Source organism: Phascolarctos cinereus, unplaced genomic scaffold (assembly GCF_003287225.1).
Source record: "Phascolarctos cinereus isolate Bilbo 61053 unplaced genomic scaffold, phaCin_HiC Scaffold_4;HRSCAF=312, whole genome shotgun sequence".
In the NCBI taxonomy this organism is placed as follows: domain Eukaryota; kingdom Metazoa; phylum Chordata; class Mammalia; order Diprotodontia; family Phascolarctidae; genus Phascolarctos; species Phascolarctos cinereus.
In genome coordinates this window covers 676445144-676457908 of record NW_027555847.1, presented here as the reverse complement: position 1 = coordinate 676457908, position 12765 = coordinate 676445144, and the positions used below count along the sequence as shown (strand labels likewise).

Below are 12765 nucleotides of genomic sequence, written 5' to 3'. Positions count from 1 at the left end.
GGAATTCAAGGTTTTAGGATTAAATGGAACTTTGCTTTGCAATCTCAAATGTAAAAATCAGCTTCTTGGGTCACCTGCTCTATTCTCAACTCCTATTCCTATCTTTTCTGACAAAAGATGGAAAACAGAAGAACACTTTAGTCTTTGCTTTAAACAGAGTACCAGGTACTGTGACACAGAGGCAGCTATGGTTGTGCAGTAGATAAGAGCTCTGGGCCTGGAATCAGGAAGACTGCACTTCAGATCTGGCTTCACTTTCTAGCCTTGACCTTGAGCAAGTCACCTAACCTTCACTGGCCTCAGTTCCAACCGTAAAATAGGGATGATAATAGGATCTGCCTCACTGGGTTGTTGTGAGGATCAAATGAGATACTAGTTAAGCACTTTGTAAGACCCTTTCAGAGGAGTTAGGAGCCTCAAATGAGAATTCATGAGGCACTCTGGAAAGGTGAAAAGAATGCCCAGAACATCACATTTGGCTTGCTCTGCCACTTATTCGCCATGTGACTACTAGCAAGTGACTTGACCTAAGGGTAAAAAGCCTGGAGTTACCCTGGAATAAAATCAGAGAACTGGATTAGACATTTCTAAGGTCTCTTTGGGCTGTCAATCATACGATCCAATTATCCTGGGTAAAAAGGCTTCAAAAACTATAAAGCACTGTAAAAATTTATAGTATTAACCCTACTCTCTTCTACTTTTCCAGGTGAGTATGCAGTAAACCTCTTGGTAAACAAGGGTCCGTTTTCTCTCTCTAGTTGCCAATGCCTGCATGGTTATGACTTCACATTTACAAAATACTAAGAGAAGCAGCTTTTCCAGAGAAATCACAGGAAAAAGTCTTTTTTCACAGGTGTTCTTCTGAGTCCATGATTTGGACCGGAGGGAGGCCTAGCACCTTTTAAAGCTCTTTTCTTTCTTCTCTGAGAGATGCACATGGCAAATACTATTAGCTCCATATTACCAAAAAGGACAAGGCTCAAAAGATAAAAATAAGTTGCCCCTCCACTCCTGCCACTCCAGTACCAAAATGGGACAGGAACTCAGAACACCGAAGACAAGTCCTGTGCTCTGTGCTGCTCTCAAGGTGCACATCCTTCTACCTAAGTATCAGGCACTTAGAAGGCATTTCAAAGTTTGCAAAGTGCTTTCCTCACAACCCTTTGAGACAGCTACTGCTCAGTGCCAGCAGTGTCCCTATTTTACAGATGAAGGAATTGAGGCTCAGAAAAGTGAGATGAGAGACTTGCTCAGGGCCATGAATGAGATTCCAACCTAGCTCTCTCCTGACTCTTCAGTTCAATACCCTTTTCAATGCACCACACAGTCATCTAGGTTATCCTCATTTTCACAGAAGACACTGAGGCTTAGAGAAGGGAAGCACTTGCCCACGATCACTCAGCCAAGTTCAGGGCCAGATCTTTTTGCAGCCAACTCTGGCACCCCCTTTTCTACCCCTCCCCAGGACCTTAGGTGGTCCTGTCTTAAACCTAGCAAGCCAATAGTTTAAAAAGAACAGGCAGCACCATGTTCAGATGAACAGTTCTGGTTTGTTAATGCTTCCCCACTCCCCTAAAAAAAAGCCCAGAAGCCAAGATCGAAATCATTGATTTTTATTACTTAACATTGTGTGCTGGGTGCTGTGACAAAAGCCTCTCACTGGTAGAAGTGTTCAAGTAGAAATGGATGACCATAAGCAGAGCAGAGATGTTGTAGAGGGGATTCATCCATCAGGCAAGGGGTTGGACTAGATGACTTCTAAGGACCCTCCAGTTCTGTGAGTCTATGATTCTAAAAGCTTCCTATCTATGGAAAGAGAGTACTTGGGACTAAGCAAATTAGGCTTCTTAAGGAAATAGTTTTCAGGTTCAATGTTGATAAGCTAAATAAAATGTCACTTCTCAGGAGTAAGAGTAAGCAGATAAAACAATGGCTCAATATGACTTCACACAATCTCTTCTCCCTAGAAGAACATCAAGAAGGCAGTGCAGTGGAAGTGGAAAGGACACTTGACTGAGAGTCCGGTGGCCTAGGCACAGTTCCAGCTCTGCCACTAGTCATCATATGACCTGGGACAAGATCACTCCCCCTCATTGAACATTACTTTTCAAAAAATGAGGGGGTTAGAATAATCTCTAAGGTCCGTTCCAGCTCTGATATCCTCTGGGTTAGGATCTTCCCTAGCACAAAAGTATTGCTCAGTATATGTTTACTGAATGAAATATATACTAACCCCAGCAGTTTTTAGTTTCAAGTATTTAATGATTTTCAAATAATTCAATGTGTGGAAAAGCATTGTGAAATATGTGAAACACTATGAAGATATAAACAATTTCTGTTAGAAAAGAGCTAATGGGAACATGATTGCTAGAGTCCATGTAAAAAATCTGAAGCATTATCACACAGAAAAGGGATTAAATGTATTTTTCTTTTGCCTGGCACCAGAGGGTATAACTAAAACCACTGGGGGCAATTATAGCAAGCCAGATTTCAGTTCAATTTAGGAAATGTCTAATCCTCAGAGCTATCCAACAGTGGAGTAGGCTGAGAGGTGCTAACACAGAAGTTAGACAGCCACCTGTCAGGGAGGCTTTGTAGAAATGATTCATGTTCTGAGTGATGACTGGATTAGACTGTATCTATGCTTATAGCATCATATCTAGAAGGGACCTTAGAATTCATCTAGTCCAACCCCCTCATTTTGGAGATGAGGAAACTGAAGCCTAAAGAGAAATAATTTCCTCTACATTATACAGGTAGCGTGTATGAAACTGATTCAAACATAGATCAACTGACTCCAAATTGTCTGTTTGTTTTTTAACCAGGCTATTCTTTCCACTTGTAGAACTCTCACTATTTTTAAATCTCTCAAGTCCAGCTCCTTATCTCCATAATGGCCTAAACTAAAACCATCCAAGATAAATGGCTATCATGAACCATGGAATATTAGAGCTGGAATGTATCTTAGAAGATAATCTAGCCCCCACTCCCACATGACAGGATCAAGAACTGAAGCCCAGAGTAGGAAAAGCTACTTGTCCCCTGACATACAGCTATTATATGGCAAAGCCAGGAGTAGAGACCAGGTTTCCTGATTTGTAGTCCAGTTTTCTCTGCCCCTAACTGAAGGACATTTTAACAGCCAATTCAACTGAAATATATGTATTTCTAGACTTTCTGGAAAAATTCAAGATGTGTGACAATTAAACTGAATGAGATATTGTTTCTGTGAGTTGTAAGGTGAATGATGGTTGTACATACTGATGCAGAGTCAGGGCCTCTTAGAGATTCAGCTCTTGAGAATTTCAACTCCTATTAGCAAACAAATCTGTGGTGACCAGAAGACACATCAGAGAGTGAAGAACCGTTCACCTGAAGGTCATCTTTCAGCAGCATTACATGTGAAATTGATTTTTTTTTTATTTTACTGATCTTCAGTGTAAGAATTCCCAAGCCTTTCCGAATGGCATGGTTGAAGCAGCCAAGGGCATCCTGCATGTGCTGGAGAAGGACAAATAATATGTCAGTTTCTACAAAGGATTAATTTAGCTATGCAGATTTGGGGGAAGTAAGTTTACAAGCTATGGTAAAGGCTCCTCTATTTCCTAGAGAGTCCCCTCAATCACTTATTGCTACTAGAAGCCACCACAGCCTAATCCCAGGCTGCTCTCTTAGCTCTTCCTGACTTCCAGGACCCCACCCCCAGCCCAGCACACTAGGAAAGAGAACAAAGGGAATACAGGTAGCACCAGGAATCAGATAAAGATTCCCAACTTAAACTATTACTCAAGGTATAATCAGTAACCCATTTCTAAAATCCTCAAATGTCCTAAGTTCCAGTCTGTGGCATGTTTCCTTTGAGGCTTTTACCCTTTAATGATACTAGTCTAATTACTTTGAGAAGACTCACAATTCATCTTCAATTAGAAAGTACTAAATCTCAGGAAACTATGTTTTTGTTGGTCTATGAAGAAAAGTGAAAACCTCACAACTACATGCCACAATTTCAGTAAAGCAATGTGTTCTTAAACTATTCACATCACTAATGGGCAGCCCAGCTATTGCTGCTAAATGCTCCCCAAACCCTGCCCCTAGTCTTAAAGCAGTGCAGAAAAGTTTCTTATGAGAAAAAAGCTATTTTCCACTGATTGGATACTCACCCTCCTTCACTTTGCTGGACAGAAGGATTGCAAGGTAGTGATGCCAAAAAGAAGACAATGGATTCTATAGAATGTCACAGCTAGACCTTAAAAATTATCTAGTCCAATCCCTATTGTTTTAAGCAGAAGTACCTGAGACCCAGAGAGGTGTCTAGCCAAATCCTTACCTGAAGACTGACCCTCAACAATTAGCCCTCAAATAGTCACAGAGCCTCACACCTTGAACGCATCTGGTTTTATGGAGGCATCTCACTCCACTACTACACAGTGCTAATTGTTATCAAGTTCTTCCTTTTGTTAAACTGAAATCTTCTTCCCTGTTGTCTCCCCAACCAAAGAATAAGGTTCTTAAGAGCAAACCCGAGTCACGTGTGAAACTTATTCAGACCTCCCCCACCACTGAGTAAAGGGCCTTGCACGAAGTACATAAATATTTATAACGGTGACTAAGACATTCATTCCCTTTCCCTTCTTCATAGGCTCAATTTTTAAATGTATTTAAATATAAAAACATCTGTCTTCTAAGATCCTTCTAATCTACAACAAAAGTAGTTTATCCATAAACTGCCTGCTCAACAGCCCACATATATGTACATATGTATTTTTCAGGATTTATTATTTTAAATACAGGTCAAATGTCATAGAATCCTTGGTCACTAACCTCTGCCCTGAAATTAGACATCTAATTTCCAAAGAAACATGAACATGCAGCTTCAGATTTTGTAATACTTTAATATTTCTTTATTGTTAAAGAATAAAATGTAACACATTAGAAGTAGCAGTACTCCTTTCAGACCCTCAGAAGCTATTTAAAGGAGTTAGAGGTCCTTTAAGTGCCTGTTGTTCAATGCTGTCATTTTAAACAGAGACCTAGAGGAGTGACATGAGGAAACTGAGGCCTAAGAGATTAAGTGAGTTGCCCAAGGGCACAGGCAGTAGATGCAAAATTCCAACCCAGGTTCTCTGACTCCAAAGGCACTGTGCTGCCCTACAATGATCCTTATCATGCAGCTGGAAGGCCAAGAGAAAACAGCAGATATTTGCTTATGATTGAACCTACATATTGCATATTCTACATATCCACATTCGCTGTCAGCCATATTTCACCAAGGAAGACTTGAGATACCTTTGTGATCCAGCTAGTCTTAATTGTACCATCTGCTTACCTTAGCCTCTTTCCTCTTACACAACCAAGACCCCAGGTGAGGCCCTCATCACTTCTCACCTGTACTACCAATCTCCTAATTAGTTTTCCAGCCTTAAGTCTTTCCTCACTCTAAGCCAACCTTTATACAACTACCAAAGTGATTTTCCTAAAGTACAGATATGATTGTCGTTTTCCCTCCACAAACTCCAAAGGCTCCCTTACTGATTCTTCGATCAAATACAAACTGTTCTATTTGGTATTTAAAACCTTTCCCAGTCCCAGACTACTTTTTTCTAGAGGTGGCATTCTAAGTTACTCCCCTTTACACACCCTGGTCTTCTTGCCTTTCTTCACCCACAGCTTCTGTCTCCCCCCTCCATGCCTTCACCCAAGCTGTCCCCTCATGCCTGGAAGGTACTCCCTCCTCACCTGAAAATCCTTAGCTTCTTTCAAGGCGTAGCTCACTCAAGCACCACCTTTTTACGTGAAAGCTTTCCTGATTCCACCCAGTACTATTCTTCAAAAAAAAATGGCCTTGTGTAAATTTTGTATATTTACCCATAGATGCAAATGTATTCTGTGGCTAGATCATAAGTTCCTCAAGAGCAGGAGCTGCTTCACACTTGTCTTAGTAATCCCAAAGCTGAGCACAGTGCCTAGAACTGTTAATTGTTTACCCACATTTACTATCAGAGTTTAGGTCACAAACCCCATGCAATGATATTTAGTACCCGTAGACTCTTGTGAGGTGGTTATTACAAACATTTATTAAACATTTATCTGATGTGTGACCCTGAACAGGTCAATTTAATTGAGTCTTATATTCCTTCTACAAAATGAAGAAAACACTATTTGTAGTCCTACCTTCACAGGGCTGTAGTGAGGAAAGCATATGAATCCTTACAACACTGGGCATGCCATACGTTACTTCTCAGAGCAGAACGTGCAGTCATCCTAGCCACATGGCACAGGCTATCAAAGGCACCTGGTCTACCCTGAACTCTCCTCCCCGCCATCCCAGGGTGGCTCGGTCCCACTCTAGTGATCAGCTTCCCTAAATGTAGGCAACAGACACACTATCTAATACTGGACCATATTCTAAACTTCCAGCTTGGTTAAAAAGCAGCCCAAAGTTGTGTTCTACTGGCAAAGCCTTTCAGAAATCAGGATCAATCATGCCCACAGCACAAGGCCTATACCAGAGATAATTTCAACAATGACAGCTGATTTAATTGAACTTATATTAAGTACCTAGTATGTTGGGTGGGAGGGAGGGGAAGAGGCAGGGCCAGGATAGATATTTAAGACTTCCTATCCACCCTTAGGGAGCCTATAGCTTGAGAAGGGAAGGGCACATATTCAAATAACTATAACCTAAAAGAACAAAGTATTACTTAATCTCAATTAGTGCTAGTCTCAGTTGCATATACATGGCCAAACCAAATCTTCACACTTAATTCTGAAATGTTACTAATTCAACTACTAAGCCCATGTTCTTTTTGATCAAATAGCATGTTTTCTCCTGTCTGTGCAGCCTGCACCTAGAGAAAAAAAGATGCAAAAAACCATGGGAATATCACTTTTGACAGTCATCCTGACCCCTACCATCAATGAAGGGTTACAATCCACTTCTCAGAATGTTCCCACCTAAGTGACTGGTATCAAATTGAGCTCAAATTGAACTCACTGGTACAAATACATCTATTTCCAGTTGCTCTGATACCAAATTATCTTTGTCAACAACAGAATTAACTGACTACATGCCAGGGGGTTAAACATTCATACAGCAAACCATACAGTGGCACCTAAACACAGTATTCACTATCAGTAGGTTCTGCATAGTTTAAAATTACATGCTTCTAGGATTTATTTATAGCACTGAAAGGGACTTGAGAGCATCTAGCCCAATCCCTACCTAAAATATGAATCCTTTCTACATAATCTTTAATAAGTGACCATTCAGCTTCAGCTCAAATTCTTCCAGGAAGGAGAAATTTACTACCCCAGGTAACCCATTTCACTGTTAGAAGGCTCTCACTGTTGTGTTCCCTTAAATTAGGCTGGAATCTGCCTCCCTATAAACTTTCCTCCATCGCTCCTAGTTCTGTCCATAGGGTCTATTCTCTCTCTGTATAAGACCCCACCTTTCCCAAAATAGACTTAGACAAATAAATGAGTTTGCCTTTAAGTGCTACTGTACAAGTTACAGAATTAATAGTCAAGGACAAAAAGAGGGATCATTTTCCATTTCCATCTCCAACTCACGCCAGAGCTACTGTAAAAAAAAAAAGTCACAAGCATGATGACTACTAGATGAAAAGGGGGAAAGATAGGGAGGAGTAGTTTGCCTTGCCTTATATAAGACAGGAGGCCCTCTGGTGGAGAGGTAACAACTCATTCCCTTGGAGAACTATTAACAAAGAAAGGTGGTCCTTTGTCATGGTGAGGAGGAAGACCAAGAATTAAAACAGATGGAAGTGGTACCAAAGTAGTAAGAGCTATCTCACCAAAGAACCAAGAACTGTCATGCAAAGGTGTGATGGGGAGGAAACGGAATTATGTAGTCTTTAAAAGTAAAAGTGAAGCTCAATGCAATTTTCAATATAGGTCAAAAGATATTTCTTTTCTATGGATGTGAGGATTCATGAAAAGTAAAGATAAATAAGAGGCTAAAATGGGAAAAGGTGAAAGTGATGGACCTGGTCTCTTGTAAATGAGGGCCCAGAATGATTAGATGCAGCTGGTACTGAGGGGGTAGGAGAAGGGTGAATCTGTCACTCATGAGATGATGAAACAGTCCCTTAAAAGTAATGTTTGTCCCTTGTGGTCCATGGAAGGCATGCTGGATTTAGAATCAAAGGACCTAGGTTCAAATCTTAACTCTGCTATTTACTTAGCTGTGTGACCCTGCCCAAGTTATTTAACCCCTCCAAGTCTCAGTTTCCCCATCTATAAATAAGTTTTTTGGTATAAGTGACTTCTAAGGTTCCTTCTGGCTCTGAATCTAAGATTTTTATGATCCCACCATATCTGGGACTTTGTTCATATTCTTTCCCATTCTGGGAGGTCCTCATCTTCCCCAAATATTCCAACCCCCTCAGTCCTTTTCCTCTAGCAAAACAAATCCACCCCAAGACCTAGTTCAAATCCTACATCCTCTATGAAACTTCCCCTGATTACTCTAGGTACATGGCTCTCCCCTTCTCCGAAGTCTATCCTTCTGTTAGTGGAGCACAATAAAATGCTAAATTAATTAACAGATGTTAACTGCCTTTCTTCAAACTGTAAGCTACCTGAAAGCAAAGACCCTTCCTAAGCCCCACATACCCCTAGCACTGGGTTGGGTACAACAATAAATAATTGCCAATAAATATGTTAAGGATACCGGGCCTTCTCCCAGGGATGGTAGTGAAGAAAAAGAAACCTGACTAGAGAGAGGCAGAAGAGGAAAGCCTGCAAAAAGATGGAGAAGAGACAAGGAGCTAACAGGAAAAAGAAAATGAAATGTGGCATATCGGTGGAAGAGGCCTGAAACATGGATTACGAAGAGAGGAAAGAGGGGGAGGGGCCTGACACAGGGACGAAGAGGAGAGGACCTGATACTGAGATGGACAGGGTGGCTGTCACAGGGACGGAGGGAGAAGAGGGAGGGAGCGTGATACGGGGAGCGGCGGCAGGGTGCTGTCACAAGGGGGACAGAGGGAAAAGTCCTGCAAAGGGATGGGGGGGATTGTCACAGGGATGGAGGGAGGGGACCCGATACAGGGATGGGAGGGCTGTCACATGGAAAGGACCTGATCCGGGGATGAGAGGAGCTGTCACAGGGACGGAGAGAGAGCACCCGACATAGGGATGGGGCGGGGGGCTGAAAGAGGGCAAAGAGGGAGGGGACCTGACACGGGAATGGAATAAAAAAGGGGAGAACCTGTTACAGAGATGGGGGAGGAGAGACAAAACACAGAGGGTCGCGGAAGGGAGAGGGGAAGTCTTTGACACCGGGAGAGAGCAGAGGGAAGGGGTCGGACCGGCCCGGGCCTTACCTCCCGCACTCCGGGCCGCGCCCCCCCCGCCGGGGCCGGGGCCGTTAGCGGCTGCTGCGGACGCCTCGCCCCGGGCCGGGCCGCGCTCAGAGCCGCGGTGCCGGAAGTGGCAGTAGGGCCTCCGGCAGCAGGACGCCCCGGAGCCGGCCCCGGCCCAGTAGGGACAGTCGATGGCCCGGAAAAAGCCGGTGGAGCGCAGCATCGTCCCGGGGCCCCGCCGCAACCGCCACCGCCGTCCTCACAGCCCGGGCCGGGGCCCGGAGCTGCCGGAGCCGCCGGCCCTTCTTACAGGTCCCTCTCGGGGCTCCGGGGCCCCGCAGGCCGCGCCGCCGCCTCAGCCTCCTCAGCCGCGGCTGCCATCTTGCCGCGCGAGGCCCGTCCCCCCCCCCGTCCCCGCCCTCTGCGAAGGGCCCCTAGAGGACGCAGGACGCGGTGGGGCTGCCCTGAGGCGCGCCTGAGCAAAAAGTCTGGCACCCGCCGCTCCAGGGGGCGGGGCGGGGTTTCTTCCGCGGAACACGCCGCGCGCCCTCTCCCCAGGATCCCTCTCTCTCCGTTGCACAATTAGTATTTATTTAAGTGTCCCCCGAACGCCCCCCTCTGGCTTGTGGCAGTAATGGGCCCCGGGCAATTCAGAGGCTGCGGGGGCGGGGCGGCAATCGCAGTCCCTAGATGTAAAGCTGCCAGGCCCTCGGAGTGCGGTTAGAGGGGGCACTGCTTCGTGGCAGAAGAGGGGCCACGAGAGAGTATGAACTTTGGGACCTGCAGATTCCGAGGAATCTGTGGGCTGGAAGCCAGGACACCAGACTTCTAGTGTCAGCTGGCCCTCAATAGCCTTCTCTGCAAAATGGGCACAGTAAAGTCCCTTCCCCTCCCCCACCACCACCACTCTTCCGTGATAAACTCAGAGCTGGAAGGCACCTTAAAGGCAATCCAGTGCAATAACCTTATTTTAACAGATGAGGAAACCAAGGCCCAGAGAGGGGAAGGCATTTGCCCAAGGTCACACAGCAATCTCCTTGGGATTGGCTCAAAAGAATTCCTTCATTTTGCTCTGTGCTGGAGATCCCTGCTCCATTCAGTAAATATTTATTAAGCTCCTACCGTCCATGAGTGACTGTGCAAACTGGCCCCCTTTTTCATAGGATTATAAGGTTAGAGCTAGAATAGACCTTGAAGGCCATTGAGTCTAACCCCTTTATTTTACAGATGATAAACTGAGATACAGTATTGTTGTTGTTCAGTCATGTCTGACTTTTCGTGATCCCATTTGGGGTTTTCTTGGCAGAGGTACTGGTGTGGTTGGCCATTTCCCTCTCCAGCTCATTTTGCAGATGAGGAAACTGAGGCAGACAAGGTGAAGTGACTTGCCCAGGGTCACACAGCTAGGAAGTGTCTGAGGCTGGTCTTCCTGGCTCCAGGCCTGATGTTCTATCCACTGCGCCACCTAGCTGCCCTGAGGTACAGCACAGAGACATTAAATGACTTATTTCCCCAGGGTTGCACAGTTAGCATTTTAGGCAGGCTTTGAACCCAGATGTCACCCCAGTGACTCCCCCAAACAAAGCACCCTTTCCCAACCACCACTCCCCAATGTGTCCTGACATCCCCTATTAGAATGTAAGGTTCTTGAAAGTAGGTCCCCCCTCTCTCTTTTTATTTATATGCCCCGTGTGCTTTGCACAGAGCAAGCCCTCAATAAATGTTTGTTGTTGCTTTTTTTTAATTCGTCCATTCATTCATTCATCCAGCCCTATCCAGATTAGACTTAATCTTCCCCAGGTCCCTGTAACCAGGTTAAATAACCCTCTCATCTATATTGTGGTGCCCTTCCCAGCCGGGATGGGGAGGCTCCCGGGAGGCTGGCTTCTTTGAGAAGGTAGAGTGAGAGCAAAGTCCTGCTTCCTTCCCCTCCAGACCTTTCCCCGTCACTACACCTTGTCTCTTTCAAGCTGCAAACAATCCAACCCTCTCCCCATCCTTGTTACTTCGAAGTAACTCAGGTTCAAAACTTTGGTTTTATCCTCTGCTCTTCTCTACGTGTCTCCCAATGCCCCCCTCCCTCCATGCCCTGGCAATCGCCCTAACCCAGGCCCTCATCAGCTTGCACCTGGATTATTGCAATGGCCTCCTAATGTGTCACCGGGCCTCAAGCCTCCCCCCATCCAATCTATTTTTACTGAGCCACCAAAGTGACCGCATCACCCCCACCCCCTGTTCTCCCCCCACACTCAACATACTCTAGAACCTCCAAGATCAGCTATTAAAGCTGTCTGTTGGGCATTTACAGCTTTTCACAACCTGCCCCCTCCTACCTTTCTAATTTTACGTTCTATTGCCCTCCACAATCTTCCCCCATGATATTCATCTCCAAACTTCATGCCTTTGAATTGCCTGTTCCCTCCCAACCTCAGGCTCCCTTTAAGACTCAGGTGCAATGATATCTCCCCCCAAGAGGACCTCCCTGGTCCTCCCATTTGATGACATCATCCCTTCTAAGGCTACCTTCCTCTACTCTGTACTCATTTTGTATGTTCCAATTTCTGTATGTTGTCTCCCCTGCTAGAATGTAAGCTCCTTGAGGGCAGGGATCATCTTTTTTTCTTTTTTCTTTTTCTCGCTACTCCCAGCCTGGTAGACAAAGTAAGCACTTGATAAATATTTGTTGATTAATTGCCATCCCGTGACCTCCTGGTCATTCTCTTCAATTTCTCAGTGACTTTAGCTCTTTATCTTTCTCTCTGGAACTTCAATATTGCCAGGGATGATCTGCCAAATAACCCAATCTCTCAGCTCAGCAAACTCCTCACTTCCAACATACTTCTCCACTCTACCTCAGCCATCCACCAACATCGTACAGAGATGTGCTAGTAAGTGTTTAACAACCAGTTCTGTGGGGAAACAAAAAATGTATTTAGGGCACACTTTGACGTTTAATCTGGACTGTTAACATTTTCCGCATCACTTTCTGAAGTCCAGACAATCAGAAGAATGATAAAGCAAGCCCTGATTTGTGGTGTCTATCCCAATTTCTGAAGTGAAAAGCTCATACTAAAAATTTAGCAGTCCTCTTGGGGCTGACTCTGGTCTACCCTTCTTAGACTTCACCCTCTCTGGCAATGGCCCCACATTCAAAATCTAGAACCTTGATAGTCTGTTCTCTGCCAATAACCTTCAATCAAGCAATCAACAAGTATATATTAAGCACCTACTGGATACCAGGCCCTGTACGAAGCACTGGGGATACAAAGACAGACCTGACCTTGACTGTCCTTAAGGACCTGACATGGAGGGTAAGAGGTGGGAAAAGAATATGAATATAAAGAAAAATAAAACAGAGGTAAATGCCAGAGAGATATATGTATGTGTAGCTATGTTTATAATAAACAATTATCTATGTATATAGATATAAAATAATTTT

General features: G+C 44.6%; 1 protein-coding gene across 2 annotated transcripts in view; it reads right to left on the bottom strand.

Moving 5' to 3' along the window:
• Positions 1–9741, bottom strand: part of REXO1 (RNA exonuclease 1 homolog) — a 112997-nt gene extending 103256 nt beyond the window's left edge. Inside the window, exon 1 of one of the 2 annotated variants that reach the window (XM_021008828.2) lies at positions 9348–9741. In XM_021008828.2, coding sequence (XP_020864487.1) covers positions 9348–9549 — 202 coding nt within the window. In that variant the 5' untranslated portion in view covers positions 9550–9741. The remainder of the gene's footprint in view (positions 1–9347) is intronic. The other variant, XM_078154129.1, reaches the window with a different exon arrangement.
• Positions 9742–12765: the final 3024 nt, after the last annotated feature.